The sequence below is a fragment of the Camelus dromedarius genome, chromosome 12, assembly GCF_036321535.1.
Source record: "Camelus dromedarius isolate mCamDro1 chromosome 12, mCamDro1.pat, whole genome shotgun sequence".
Classification (NCBI taxonomy): Eukaryota; Metazoa; Chordata; class Mammalia; order Artiodactyla; family Camelidae; genus Camelus; species Camelus dromedarius.
Window position 1 is genome coordinate 30772922 of NC_087447.1, and position 16628 is coordinate 30789549.

Sequence of the window (16628 nt, forward strand, 5' to 3'; positions counted from 1 at the left end):
ACTAATCCTGAGAAGACTTAATAATTAAAGCATTTTAAACAGTGGCTGGTACCTATTAAGTACAATATTCATGTTCATAATTACTGCTACTTTTGTTTACTGTTGGATCCTCAAAAAAAAAAGTGGAATGGCAGGCACATTTGAGAATCTCAAAGAATATTTATCGAGTGACTGAATGGCTGACTGAATGAGCAGATGGAGAGAATGGACCACTGAGATTATGTTATTCAGATACGTTATTGTCAAATCACATTAGACTCAGACTCCCTTTCTCCACTAAAAGTGTATGCAGAGTGTGTAAGCCTGACAAATAAATTAGATAAAAGAATAGATATGCTCGTAGTGAGGGTCTGTGGAGTCCAGAGCCCCATCCTCCAGATTTTAAGTTAGATACTCAGCAGCCCTTGGCTTATGTCTGCTAAGAAACGAGGGCTTAGCAGAATGGAGAGGAAAATCTTAGTCCAATTCCTTAAAATCCAAGAGGTTAGAAACTAATACTAAATCAAGTGACCTGTACAAGTTCAGGTGAATGTCCAAGCTGGGTTCCAATTGCAGACACATACATGCCCTGCGGGTTATGTCTATGACATTGAGCTGCATTCCAAAATTCCTCCAGGGGTGCCCTGTCTACTCTGCTTAAAGCCAAAGCCATAGGCCCATAGATAAACCTTTCAGAGAAAAAGGCCAAGGAAATATAGCCTAAAATCAAAACAAACAAAAACCCAAACTAATATATGATATTTATTCTTTTTCCCTAAAAGACTTAAGTCTTACGATTTTCCTGTTATGATATCCTATTTTCATACTAGAATATGCCACCTTGTTGCTTCCTTTACTTCTTCCTTTGCTGCTTCAATATTTGAGCACCTTCTATAGGGCAGCTAGTTCTCAGCAGTTGAGACTCTTGTGAACAAAAAGGCAAAAATCTCTGCCAACATGGAACACTACTTTACAAAAAATGAAATTATAATAAAGGTTTTCTGGGACACTGGCAATGAAAGATTGAAGAAATTTCCAGGATGACATTTTAAATAAGTTCTTAAGTTATGAAACACAGAGGAAGCACTATTCTAAAAGTTAATACGTGTTTTTCAACTGGTTTATGGAGGATCATACACATTGTAGTCTTGGTAACAAACCTTTATTGAGCAAAAATAGGCCATCTTTCAGTCTCTTTTATTCTTCACCACTTGACCATCAATATTATGTCGTGTAATTCAGATGAACAGATAGTTTGGGGACATTTAAGACTGTACACAGGACTAAGAAAACGTCCTCCAAGTAAACAGTGTATGTTTTCATTACCCTCTAGGTTTGACCAGCTCACCCTACTCTCCAGTGTCAGTAATAATGTCCGCCTCTGCTGCAAGTGGTGCTAAGTACAGTGCCTGAGCTATAGAAAGAAAAGATTCCATTAGAGCAAAGTTCACAAATATTGTTTTAATCCAGCTATCCACACTGTCGATCTAAAACAGTAAATGTCTCCTTCACAAATGACTGTCTTAGACTTCTAATCCAGTATATTTTATGAAACAGAAATGCCTTTCAAATAGCACTTCAATGCTAAATATATGACTAAAGAATGAAAAGGGAAAAAAAAATGTTAGCCATCGCGTATATTCAGTATTCAGAGATTTGAGATCACACAGAAAACCAAACCCAGATGTGTCAAAACCCAGTTTTTCACTTTTCATCTGAGAATGTTGGCATGGGATAGACACAGTCAGCTTTCATTTAGTTCTTATACATTTTAGGCACTAGTTTAATTTACACAGTTAATGCATATAAAAGGAAACACGAAATCCAAAACCAATTCCCAACTGAGAATGTGTATGTAGCATTGATTAGTATTTCAAAATAACTAGAGAGAAATAAATTGTTAGTTCTAATAGTACCTATATTAAAATAAGGTATTCCAATGGAGAGTATGTTTGTTTCTCAGTAGTAATCAATTCACATTCTGCAAAGCATATGTAATTCTTCACTGCTTACCATTATAAGAACACGATAGAATCGTACCATTTATATTCAATATCTAGGTTAGTGTATTTTTCCACATGAGGACAATTAGGCTATGAATGTTAACTCCTCAAAAAACAACATCTATTTATTTATATAGATGCTAATTTAAAGAAATAATGAGAAATGGCCCCTCCCTCATGGACAAAAGCCACACATGTAAGTAAAGCATATAAACCTCTCTGATGCTATTTTAAAGCAATTAAAGGATTGGCAGAAATGAAAATGCATTTGTTAAAGTCAAGTCATAGTACGTACTAAAATAAAATTTGTGGTGAATAGTTAAAAGGAACACCCAAAATATTTCTTAAAAATATTTGTAAAGCTTTTCTACTACAAATTCTTTTTATTTTTAAACAAATAAATGCAACGACTATCTCATAGTAAACTCTGCAGGATGCATAATGCTATTGATCATTGAAGAAAAAAATTATGTATTATACTCATTCAAAGCCCATTTGATCATGCCAACAATTAAGAGAAGCAAACTGATCACACTGTCATGTAGTAGAATCGGAATTTAGAGCATAGAAGAAATAATTTACAGATGGAGCTGTTCAAATTTGATTAAGACAAATTCTCTTTTATCATGTTATACTCTTAAAAAATTTGGAAAATACCATCTTCTCATTTTATTATTTCCAAAGATTCCTCAAAACATATTTTGTAAGGTAAAATGGTGATTAACTTTCCATTGGATCCATACAGTCTAGGAAGGAAGTTGGAGCCACAGGTGGAGGTTGGAAAGTAAACCTAAATTTAAATTACCTGCTTCCCTTTCATAAACATTTAGGGATGCTTAGGGTTTCTGGGTTCAGTAGGGAAATAGGACTTGGGAAGCTAGTGGTATTTCATCTCATAGAATTAAATGAGTTTTAGAGCTGAGGAGGAGTCAGCAGGAACTTCAGACCTTGATGTTTTCTTCTGTCCTGGTCATTTCACCTGAAAACTCTATAAATCATCTATAAAACTGGTTCTCTTTCTTTCTCAGGTAGCCTGCAGTCTGAAAAATACTGATAAAATGACACTGAATTACTCAGCAAGTACAATCGCTGTGTGACCAAATCATGATATTACTTTAACTGTTAATGATATTTGGCATTTCTCCAGATCACTAAATTTCTTTGTCTGTCATCGTGATCAAAGTTGAGCCATTACATACCAGAATTTAAGTTCATCTATCGATTATAGATTTCATTTTATATAGATACATAACACAGCTTGTCAGGTAACTGTGCTTCAAATATATTGTGACTTGACAGATCCATTCCATAAAACCAGTGGTTTTATATGCTCCCTGAAAAATGGGTCTAACCAGCAGAAGTGAATATATTTGGTGTAGACAACCTAACAGGATCATTTAACTATTAATTTTAGTCTGTAAGTTTGATGCTATATCCATCCTATCAATCAGTGTCAGTTTCTCTTGCTTGTGAGCTATGTTCAGATTATTCAAGAGTGAATTTATTTGATCCTATGTAGAGTCCCAACTTCAAAGATTCTCACAGCCATTGATTTGTTTTAATAATTCATTTGTTTTCAAAATATACAAATTGGGGTTCATTGATACTACCTGGCTGTTATACTTTCATCAAGTCCTCATTTTTAAATGTGTATTATCTGCTTGCATATTTGTATTTTGGAGCCCTCTTCCCAACCCCCATTCCGTTACTCAATTTCATACCAAATATCACACTGAGCATTTCAAACAACTTGATTTCTAACTTGTAGTAATTCCAGCCGACAACCACAGGGGCTGTGTCTATAGAATGCCAAGACATATAAGCAACTGCGTCAGAAGTTTAGTCCTCCATCCTTGATGTGTTGTCTACATCATACAAAACACATTCAGTGAATCCTGTTAACTGACCAAATCCCTGACAGAATTGCCTTGACATTATTTAGACATGGGTCTAAATAATAATGAGACCAGCAATGAACACCCTCAAATAAACAATATGCTCGGGTCAGCACAGATTCCAATACTGAGGACAGTGGCTCCAGTTAATCAGCGTGGACCAAGATCTTCATGATGTGGTTTTAATTTGGATACTAAGAATGCTGAGGAGCCACCATCTTTTATCATCCTCAGTTGATTTCAAAAACTAGATCACAGAAGTACTAGATACCCAAGTGAACCGGAAGAATTAAATGTTATACTGCATTTGAGTTCAGAAAAGACCAATTTATACTGGGCAGTTTACTGATGACAATGACTATTTATGACTGTGGATATCCACTTTAATTAGGTTATTGCTTAAGGATCATAATCGGCCTGGAATCTTTTGGAAAATTTGTAGACTACTTTAAAAAGTTACATAAAATTGTGAAAAAGTTGCATGCTTTAAAAACTTAGTATTTCCATCAAGCTTGTGGTCTAAAAAGAGTATGAAGACGATAGCAAACGGATGTTTTTAACACAGTTTCTTGGTATTTACAGTAATTTTTTTTCTCTAGTCGCCTTCCCCTCAGTGCTGCTCCGTTGTTTTTCCAGGTTATTTCCCTCTTCACATTCAGGACAAGGAGGCACTGCCATGTCCTGTCAAACAATACAGAAAAGATAATTCAGGGAGTCAAAATTGAAATGTTTAACGTAAAAATTAGATCCTAACAGAATAACTCATATATCTCAACAAGTATCTTACAGAAAACCAAGGCCAGACAAAATTACGTATAAATATGTTAATAATACTGCTGCTTCATGAAGTCACATAAAATATTCTCTACAAATGGCAAGATATTTAAAAAACTCTTTTGAGATAACTTTGGCCAAACCATTCAACTCTGATTAATCTAACCCCCAAATTGAAAAAAAAAATGTTAAGTAAAACGATTCCTGATGATTGGTACGCTGCGATCTTTTTGGTCAAATATGGAACAGACCAAAGGGAAGTTCAGAATTAAGCTCCTGAGTTACGCTTCCTTGCTGTTTGTTTTTGTGGGGGATACGTACTTCTTTCTACCTTTCCCAAGTCATATTTTTTAAACTTTTTTTTTTTGGTCCTATAAAGAATACATGTATATTTTTTTGTTCTCTGTTGATTTTTGTTTTGTTTCTTGGTTGCCAGGGAGGGGTGGGACACCTCCCTCGCCCTTGTTCTTCCAGGACCTTAGCTAATCAAATCAAAAGCTTAGCAGCAGACACAGTGGTCGTGGAAAGGTCCAGAGGAAAAAGGGGAGAGACATATCTTATATTAGCCAATACAACATCCCTGCTTCAGCGAGAGCAAGAGAGAAACTCATGAAACTCAATGACGTCAAGAAGTTCTTTCTGACATAATCAAAACAAACAAGCAAAATACCTGTGGGACAGGTTCTGATTGTGCAGTGTCATTGCCTGGGGGTGGGGGATTTCCTTCCAGCTTCATTGAACAGGCCGTGTTCTCCTGTAAAAGCTGCAATTGAAAACAGGTCAATGATATTAAATGAAACGAAGGGAAGGAACAGAAAATCACCCTTGAATTCTTCCCATTGATAAAGTTCCTTCATTTTGAGACAAGCTGAAAGGTCAAGCTAGGGATGAGATCGTCACAACATGAGTGAGATCCGAGGGCGAGAAGACGCGTTCACGTTCCATTTGGGGATCTCAGTGGCGCTTATGACAGTCGGCTACTACAACATGTTCAGTTCCAATGGAAAGTTCTTTCTTTGCAAAAAAAAATTTTTTTTAAAGTAAAGCATTACAAAACTACTCTATTCTACATCCATGATGTGTCTAGACTCTCAGATTTAAATATGTCCATGGTCCGTATGCCGGCAGGAACACCAATATTGCGACAGTAAACAATTTAAACAACATGGGTCATTGTGAACAATTACTAAACAGAACCACAATTAAATAGAGTCAGGAGACCCAAAGGGAGAGGTCTCACACTCTGAAACAGTAGCTGAGCCCAATGAGAAGAAGAAAGATTCCTCTTCTGTCCTGGCAACAGCTCAGCCCATGAAAAGCCATGGACTCTTTGTTTACTACAATCCTCCCAACGTCCTTTCCCCCTCTAGAAAAGAGTTCTCCCTCCTTTGTCCTGTGGGGACTTGCACCTTGCTCACCACGGTTGCAGATCCCAAATTGCAGTTCTCTGCTGACCCCAAATAAACCCATCATTGCTGAAGAAATGTCCCTCAGCCTGTTTTGTTTTAGGTCAACATCATCAATCTGTCTAGCAAAAACTCTTCCAACAACTTAAAAGATTATTTTTCTGGGAATAAGATCCTATATTTTATTAACTAGGAAATCTCATCTTACTAATTAGCCTCAATAGTCTTGAAGAAGATGAATTACTGGCAGCATATTCCAGTTGGCCTTCATTTTCATTTTAACCAAGGTTAAATATCGAATTCTCCCTCCCTCCCTTTCTTTCTTTTTCCTTTGTCTGCCTCTCTTCCCTTTTCTGTTCCTTACTGCCTCTCATTCTCCCTTCATCCCTTCCTTTTCTTCATCCTTTTTACTTTAAACACATTTTAAAGTAACTATAAAAATTGTTCACCTTTTGTAGTGATTTTTTCCCTAGTAATTTCCCTGTATAAAACATATACAACTGGGAGTTTAATAGTTCAAGGCCACTGTGTAACTCTAACCTTGAATAAGTCAGTTTCTTTCCTTGGGGTCAAACAAGGAGGACCTTGAAGCTGGCTTTGAACTCTAGGAGTGGATGGTACCTCAAGAAGTTGTATAGGAGATTTAACCAACTACAACTCAGCTTTGAGAGCAAAGTTCTTTTACACATTCCTCATTCTCACACTGTGTGGCACTTAACTGAACACTCACCATGTTACTTTGCCCTTCTGTGTCTGTGTGTTTGCTCCCCCCTACCACCTTCATAAAAGTCTCTCTTCACTGTGAGATCCTGAAAACCAGCTACGTGTTCCCTTCCTAGCATTAGATAGGCTGGTCACACTTTCCCACTCTAAAGGTACGATGCATTAAAAACATGAGCACTTAATGTTTTTAGATGTATGTGCATGTCTGGCTCCTCAATATACTGTAAGTTGCTTGAAGATAGAGGCTACATTTATCAGCCTAAGATTCCAGCTAGGTGCCTATTAGGTAGCAAGTGGTCAATATGTAAACAGTGCATAAATAATAAATGAGTAAAACCTTGGCTATGAAAATATTTCATTTTTTAGAATTTTCATAAATGCTTGCATTTTTCATATGATGACATTTAGGTATATTTGATAGAAGCTCCAAAATGGTTGCATATAGCCCCTTCTTCTAAATAAGCCAACAGTATAGTGGCAAAGTAAGACTGTAGCTATGATAATGGAAATCAGGAGTCAAAACCTTGACTGCCTTATCCCAGAGAATTTTAGGTAGTTACACAGAGGAATCTTCAACACTACCTAAGAATTTTTTCCTTTTATGTTGTATGGGTATGAGTTAGACACAGACACTAAAATTTCCCTGGAATATTATAATTATTCTGTTTCTACTGTAACAATACAACAGACCTTTGTTTTTGTTACACTTGCATTCAGCCTTGGAAAAAAATAGCTAAAATAATTGTATGAAATCAAGCTCAAAATGCAGAAAGTAACCTGCAAAGTGTGAGTTTTTCTGAAAGTATATTTTAGACTAACAAAGTTCATATAAGTCATACAAGTTTAGGGAAAACTTCTACTTGAACATTAAACAGTGGTATTTAAAGTAGTTTTTCCCAGAGCCTTTAACACACAATGTCTTAAAGTATTGGTCTTGAATGATCTGCCTACATAGGGTGATAAAAAATAATACCCCTGGGTGATAACTCTGTCCTGTGAATATAGGACTTACCTTTTTAATCAGCAATCCAGCAATTCAAGTGCACAGTGAAATTTGAAATCGAGTTTTTCATAATGCACAAATGCATTACAAATCTCTTAGGAGATATGATACAACCATTTTCCAAATCTATTTGACCTCAGAACCTTTTTGTATGTCGAGTATTACTTGAGGTCACTGTCATGAGAAAAATACCATAAGATTTGCAGTGGACTATGATCTTTCCTTAATGCAAGCACAGCCGGCTATTTGAGAGAAGTCTTTGATCATCTGAACAATGAAAACTTACTAAATTTCAACATTAAAGAAAATATTACGTGTCTGGAAGACAGCTCCAACCTTTTTTTGATAGTTTGATCTTATAATGAACACTACCTTTAAGTTTATTTTTCTCTGCGCCTCACAGGCATTATGGAAACCTCATGAGATGGGATTCGTGAAATTCCTAGTGTTTCCCAGAAAGGCAACAGATACAAGGGCAGCGACTTGCCAGCATCACGCCTTAATCAACTTCATAGCCACTGATAAGCAGGCATTCGCTTGGCGAGAATATAAAGGAGAAGTTTCTTTGAGGAATTCTCTTCACTCCTGCAAACATCCCAGATTGCCAAAAATTCCAGAGAACTGTAGTTAAGGAAGGCAAAAAGACTCTGACCCATGGAGAATGTGAGAACTATTTTTTTAAGCCATTAAGTTCATGACAATTTATAATTGAAAACTAGGACAGATACGATTACAGAAGACCTGTAGGTCTTATGTGAGCCTAACACATCTTATTATTGTGTAGCTTTATCTTTGTTTTGATGATTTAACAACAATTAAGGTACTGGCTCCACACATTTTGAAAATAGAAAGTGATTAAGTTGTAAATACAAATTTAAAAATAGTTGTGTGAACACAATGTATTCAGAAAGAGAGAGATGATTTTTTTAATGGAATAATAACAGATGGTCTCTTTTTCAATTCCTCTTTCGCCTTGACCTCTTTGTAGCTGTTAGTAGTGCTGGATCTTTCATTGTCCTGAAAGTCCCTCTATGTTTGATAGCTTCCTTCCCTTAATGTTTTATTACCTGATGGCTTCAGTGTTTGCTAGCTCTTCTCCCTCAATGTTTTTTTTTAATCTAATGTCTTTAGTTCTCATTCATCTCGGTCCCTAAACCAGTGTACTCTGATTTGGATCCACACAACTTGTTGGGTGTATAAACAATACTATTAGAATAACAAGGGAAAAATAATAAAACTTCTGTTAATGCTCATACATTAATCTAAAGAAATAAACAGTTTAATCTGTATTTCTGGAATTAACATAAGGATCGACGCTGGTGCACTAATTCAACCAGATGGCCACGTGTCTAGAAATGTGCTTGACAAAACACAGGAGCTCACAGTCTAGAGGAATATGCAATATCCCTTGGTCACTCATTCACTGTGGGCATTTGAGACATTGCAATTTGCCTGTGCCCAAATTAGATTATGATTTATACAATCTCATTTTAACTAAATACATGTTTTAAGAAAAAGTTTCCTGCCCAGAAACTATGAATTGAGACAGTATATATAATGCAACCAAACCGTAAAACTAACATTTTTTTCGTAACTCTTTTAACAGCTATACATCATAATGAATAACATGTAAGTGATAAAATAATGACTGAATTTAATAAGTCAACTAAATGGAATGAAACCCCCAAAATATTAAAATATAGACTTACACACCCTATCATTACCTAATTTTTTTTCTTTGCCCATTTCTTTCAAAATTTCTATTACTTTTAATTTATATGATATATTAGTTCAGGTGTGTGAACTAGATACAATTAAGTACATTATATATTCTGGGATAATATGTGCAGATGTTTCAGTGATAAGAATTCAACATAACAGTTTCTTCACGAGGTAACTTTCTGAAGCACGTACTGTACTGCATGCTAGGCGCTGTGCTCTGTGATTTACATGGGTAATCGCATTTATTTCTCAATATCACTCCATGAGGTAAATACTATTATTATATCCAGGGATGGCTTGTGGAATCTGAAATATGGAAAAGTGAAAACACTATTAGTTAATTAATTAAGGCACTACAATTTATGAGGTGTCTGTTATGTGACAGACGCTGAAATGGACTTGACTGTATCTTCATGTGTTTCAGTCCTTATTACAATACTCAGATATTTCCATCTTTACACATGAGCACAAGGAGATCAACAGTTATGTAATGTTCTCAAGGTCATCAAGTTATTGTCGCTGCAATTAAAATCCATGTCCATCTTGCTGCAAATCTGAGATCCCTCCAACAGTCCATGTTACCTTTTTCTTACCTCATTATTTAACTATTTGCTATCTTATATTTCAACTGTCATCATATTTTTGCAGTTTTAGCTAATAGCACAATTTTAATAATGACATAAAATAACATTTCTCATACTATGCTTTTGCAATATTCTATGAAGATAACTTAGAAATTAGTAGGTACTGATTGGGGCCTGATGAATCAGTGATATGTTATCCAAAAAAGAAGTAAATAAACAAAGACTCTTTGTTTATTATGGTGACAAGGGATTTTTTCATGAAGCAGGTGAGAGAGGGCCCAATTCTTGAATAATGGATAGCTTTCTGAAGCAGAGTGATGAGGCAGAGAAGTAAAAGTGGACATCAAAGGTAATAGTGGTGAGGTCAGCTGAGAAAAGAACCACTGAGAAGTGACCAGAGTAGGGTCAGTTTATAAAAGAACTTACAGACCACGCAGTGATGTTCATACTCAGTTTAGCAGTTACAATTATATTGTAAATATCCTGCAGTAATGTGTCTACTTTTCTAAGAAAGCTTACAAGTTAATACTTCCTCTATGCTGGAATCTAAAGACATTCATGATTCTAAAATGATCATTCCATACAACACTTGCTCAAAAACATCATCAGTAGAACCACCTCCCTTCAGTGAAAGGTCTGGAACCCAAGCCAGCTTCACAAGCACTCCTCTCTCACTTGCACTTTCTGGAAATCACCACGACTTGTCAAGGCAACTCCCTTTCCTCTCACTAGGCTTACAGAAAATTGAAACTTTGCTAAATTTTTCAGATATTAGATTAAAGTACTCAAATATTTGGAGTTGGAATTTCAGAACTTATTTCATGAGTTCATTACTAAATTATGCAACGGAAGGAACAAGTTTTTTTTCAAATGATTCACCGTCTCTTCATGCTTGAAACTTACATGCTACATGTCATCAAAGCATGCTTAACTTCCATCACAAGCAAGAAACGCTAAAATTTGATCACTTTAATGGTCTTATATCTCACCTCAAGTGGTAGTAAATCTTGACACTTTTTCCTTTCTGTACATTGACCAGAATCTATGAAAAACAGCAACAACTAAAACAATACCTTGAATTGCTATACATATTTTCAATTTATGTCTTTGTTTGAGGATCATGTTGGCTTGTGAAAACTAAATATGCAGTCAGTTCTTCCATAGGTAAGACTATGAACTTTTCAGGAAAACAATTCAGTATGTTAAGCTTTAATCCTTTCAGAGATCATAGGGTTTATCTGTTTATTTCCTTTCTAGATTACTGACTTAAACTAACCAACTCTCTGGCCTTTCTCAATCCATCTGCAGCTCAGCCTCCAGAAATGTCTTCCTAACATATATTCCAACATGTTAACTCACTACATAACAATTAATCAATCAAGACTCACCAGAAAACTATCACTCCCTCACAAATCTAATATTTCTCATTGCTTATAAAGTACACACTTACTCAAATAGCACATGAGGTCAATCATAATACAGCCACATGTATAGTCCCTTCTCCTAATACTCCCAACCCCTTACTGAATGTAATAGCCACAGCATTTTACTTTTTTCTTTTTCAGATTTTACAAGCATGTTCACATTTCCTAACTGTTGCTCAGGCTTCTTTGATGATCATGATACATTACTCATGTTGCAAACTTCCAGCTATCATTTAATGAGCATTTCAAATTATAAATCCATGAGAATCACATGGATCTTGTGGTATTAAAAGCTCTACGCATCCTTTCTATCCCCCCATGTTCCATGTATCTCCTTCCCACAGAGAGCATCATTAGACATTGCTAAACTGAGTCAAATTATGTCACTTTTCCAAATAGCCTTTTCCTTATACATGACTAACAGGAAGAGTAGGGAGATTTTCTAGGACTCAAAGGAAAGAAAGAAGATCCCTGAGAAGCAAAATGCCACCTAAATTGAAACACATTCTAAACCTGCTTCCTTGGTAGTCCCATTTGAACAAATGTTCACTTGAAACCTGGAAGCCTTTTATGGTTAGTACAGAAATGCAGGTTCTGCCAAATTTTCCATGCTGGCCCTTACCCTGTTTGTGCCAGGCATGATAAGTGAAGAGGAAGGGAAAGGAGACCGAGGAGATGTACGCGATGAGGGACTTGGAGACTCCCTCCGACAGGTGAGACGTGGTATCTGAGCATGGCTATTAGATTCACCTTGATGAACCACCGCAAAGGCTCATGTGATAAACCACTGGGCATTAAAAGGATGAATCTCTGGGGTCACTTACTTAGATTCATAGAGTTTCTTTTTACTCTGACTGTTAAAGGTACACACAATAACAGAACTTTCTGTCCCACTGACATTTTCTTTGCCTCATTCTCCAACACAACTTGCAATGATTATTGACTTTTCATTCTTTTAAGTCTTCCTGGTACAACCTGGAATGGGGTTATAAATCTTAAAGAAAGACAAAAAGTGCTATTTTACATAAAATATATTATAACTAAGAAGAATAAGGTAGCGCTTAAACCTGTGGGCTGAGAAGTCTGTCTTGAATCAATATTCAAATTCATAAATCTACAATTAACTAACTTTGTGGTCTTGGGTAAGTTTCTAGCAGGGAGCACAACCTGATCTATAAATTATGAAATGGGAGGAGCCACAAATGTATCTTTTTTAAAGTGATTACACGCAGTCTCTCACATACACACCTTCACCACCACCACCAGAATAACCAGTTTGTCTCCGGGCTTTGGGCAACAAACTGCCATCTGACAAAATGTTATCTTATGGCCATAAAAGTAGGCAAAGTAACAACAAACCTAGTTGAGACAAGCCCTTTTCATTATTTACTTCTGTGCGTGGAAAGCAATACATAATCTCACCATGGTGGGACAGACGTTAACACTGGGCTACCCTTAATAATTATCAGGATTCCCATCTTAGTGTGAAGGTAACACACAAAGGAGTCTTGCACAAGTGAAGCTGAGTCCCAGCTCCATCTCCCACTACCTGATAATGAACACTGAGGTTCCTGGACGTGGGTATTTGCAGAAAAATAAAGGTGAACACAAATAACAAATTTTGACATTAGAACAAATAAATCAATAAACCAGACATACTGCTATATGTCAACAATATTTCAGAAAAGAAATAACATTTTAATACTCAAAATATATAAAGGATCCAACGTCAAAAGAAATTATTCTTGAGAGGCAGAGAGAAATTGATTCATGGAAAATCCACTAATGTTTTGTTACTTGACTATTCAATGTCAATTTTCTACTGTTGAAAATTTCATGACAGGCCAGTATTCATTGGTGGAATGGTGTTTGGGAAATACCAATTTGACCTAACTTTCCCCTCAGTTATAAAGTGGGGCTTACATTAACAATTTTGACATCATGTGAAAGGAAATAATGTAGGTAACTCGGTTAGATGAATGGAGTGAAGAGCCCATCCCAGGTTAGAATTCCTTTAGTTCTTACTTGCTGTATAAATTTGGGAAAGTTACTTCATCTTAATGGGGTTCTGATTCCTTATCTGTAAGGTAGGAATAATCCCTCTCTGACAGGTTTTTAGAAGAGTTAGGTTAAATAAAATATATATAATGGAGCATTATGGAGTAAAGCAAATAAAAGGAGAACTGTGCATATATTAAATGCTCAATTAAGTTTACTTTTTATCCTTTCTTTGTCATCCTCAGCTTTTCTTCCTCAATCAGATGTAGCCATTTTGTCAACAAATATTTGGATCAGAATAGAAACACTGATATTCAGCTACTTTAATTTTACAACTCTGGCGTCAACATAATGACTCTGGTCATTGGAAAATTTTGACACTGCCAAGAAATGTGTTGCTGTTGTTGCTCCTTTCTTGTTTACAATTTGAAAGGGCAGGAAAAGTCTCATTAACCAACCACTCATCCTTCTTGAGTAATGTCAACCTTGGAGAACACCTTTTATCCTTTCTGGTTTTTGGTTTGTTTTTGTTTTCATTTTTCTCCTCAAGGCAGAATCATCAGATCAGTCCAGCCAATTTAACTTAAGGACTCAGATGCTGCAGAAGATTTTCATCATGATACATGTCCATCTTTGGCTTCAAAGCAAATATCCCATTTAGAAATGATAGAAATAAATTTGTTTATTTAGAATCACCTTTTTAAAAGGGCACTGTTAGCAAAATTACTCCATAATATTGCTGCCTCGGCATCCATTTTTTGTGGATAAGTGGCCTTCAAGGGCCTGGAACTGACACTTGCCCCTAGTCCCATCCTCCAGTGCATTCCCTAGGTGACAGCCCGCAGAGTCACAAGGAAGTGGAAGTTCCTGATATAACTTCTCCAATAGCCCTGGTGATAAAGTCTCACCTGCTTCCCAGCTCCTTCCCCTTGCAAGCCCCTCAGATAAGAACCCCCCTGGAGTTTACTAAAGCTCTGTTATTGCTCTTTTTGGTTTGAACTGACCAATCCAGCTTAGCCTGGAATCCCAAGCACTCCCCAGCTGTTTGCTTTCTTCCTTGACCCCCCCCCCCCCCCCCGCAATGACCCAAGGTTTGCCTCATATCTCCTCCAGGACCTGTGAGTAGTAAACTTCTCTATTTCACTTTCCCTTAGCTTGTGGTTTTCTTGAAACTTGGAGCACCATTGTCAGCTAGGGCCTTACTTAATAAATGTTAATTTAATAAAAATCACAACAGGCACTATGACAGAATGAAAAATCACTGGAAAGCCTACAAAAGAATGGTCTCTTTTACATTTTGTTTATTTTAAACTACAACTCCATTCCTTCTCTTAGAAATAAAAAATAGTAATACTTTAAGAATTAAAGCTGATGGAATGATTTATGAGAGATTCATTTAAAGTCTTCCTTGAGTTTGTATCGCTCATTCTGCTGATTACTATAACTTTGTTAATGGTATTGAACACTTGGTTCTACTTCACAAGAGAGATTAGTTTTATCTCTTATGACCTTTCTCTAAAACATTAAAAGAACTCAGAATAATTAATGCAAATCCATAACTGGGCAACCTGAAATTCTACCAACAAAAAATATCTTTGATAGGTAAAAAGTACAACTCATTCTTCACATTTAATTAATATCTGGGACAAGCTGGAGGCTAAAAACAAGCATGATCTGCAGAATGTTATAAAGGAGAAAAAAAATGGAGTTAGGTACTAAGTTACTTAGAAACATAAATGCATTTTGGCTAAATGTTTTCTGATGTCACTTTTGTGTATAAAATGTTTTTTTTTAATATTTATTAAAATGGTATTTCAGTACTGTTTTAATATTAAAAAGATCAGAAATTGGAAAGGAAGAAGTTCAACGATTGATAATGTAATGCTGAATACGGTGATCGCTGTGAATCAGTTAGTGCAGGAATGGTAGGCTGGGAGGGAAGCAGGGACTAACACCAATGTTCCCTAATCAGGCTCCTCTAGATAAGTCACCTTCCCTTCTTGAAGCTTAATTCTTCATCCTTCATATGAAATAGTTAAAATTTTGAAAAATGAAGCCCTGTCTAACTTCATAATTTTAGATATTTTGGAAAAATATTTATAAGGGTCTGTTGAGATGAGCATTCACTTTGTGCTGAAGGAAATACCAATATTTTTATAGTCTCTGTCTTCAAATTGCTTATTATCTAATGCAAAATGAGAACCTTATACAAATAATCAATATGCAAGATGGACTGTGATACAGGATGAAAAACATGTGTAAACCAAGCACTACGGGGACCCAGAGGGGAAGGCCATTGTGTCTCAGGGAAGGTAGGAGGGGTCAAAGAGTTATTAACTAGATTAGGTTTTGTATTTGCACATCACTCTTTGGCCAATTTACTTATAATAAATATTACCATGCTCACTGGGTTATCTTTATTTACCAGATTAAATAAGCTAACCATTATTCTTATGGTTTCTATATGATTTCTGGTAAGAAATCATAATTAAGTTCACAGGTTTGCATGCTTTAAATTAAGTTGTTATAGGAGGGTAAACATGGAAATTTATGTCTAACGTGAAAAGCAGAAAATTGTTCTAAAGACCATAGGAAACTATCTCCCCTTCCCACACAATCTGGAGGCGTGCCTATTCCTGCTTAAAAAATACCAGAGCAGCACCATGAAGAATGCCTTGTATGAAGTGCCAACCTCTTCAGATGGCGGGATGGATTGTAGCCCAGAGTGGCAATGGTATACGGTCTCTCAGCCCAATTACAGCAGGGCATGACTTGCCTACAAAATTTTGTTAAACAAGTGTCTGCCAGCGACTCATCAGGGCATCAAATGTTGCACAATGAATATTGGATATGATTGCAAACCAGGATTTCTAAAAGCTCTGCCAAAATTGTTTTAACATGAAAACGCTAGCATAATTTTCTATTTGCAGATCTAGGATTTATTTCCTGCATATTTTCTCCTCTCACTTCCCTGGACAACGCTTTGCTGTTGGATGAACTCCCTTCGATCAGGGACTTGCAAGCAGGGGTAATGGCAAGGACCTGGATGAGGAGTCCTCACAGGGCTAAACAAAAGCCTTTGCTGCCTTTCATTTTTCTCAGCACGTTAAGAAAAAT

The 16628-nt window shown here is 36.2% G+C and overlaps 1 protein-coding gene across 4 annotated transcripts in view; it reads right to left on the reverse strand.

Annotated features, from left to right (window-relative positions):
- Positions 1 to 4238: 4238 nt before the first annotated feature.
- Positions 4239 to 16628, reverse strand: part of LUZP2 (leucine zipper protein 2) — a 422350-nt gene continuing 409960 nt past the window's right edge. For all 4 annotated transcript variants that reach the window (XM_031459867.2, XM_031459865.2, XM_031459866.2 and 1 more), the window contains 2 exons: positions 5322 to 5414; positions 4239 to 4558 (listed from right to left, as the gene is read on the reverse strand). In XM_031459867.2, coding sequence (XP_031315727.2) covers positions 4454 to 4558; positions 5322 to 5414 — 198 coding nt within the window. In that variant the 3' untranslated portion in view covers positions 4239 to 4453. The remainder of the gene's footprint in view (positions 4559 to 5321; positions 5415 to 16628) is intronic.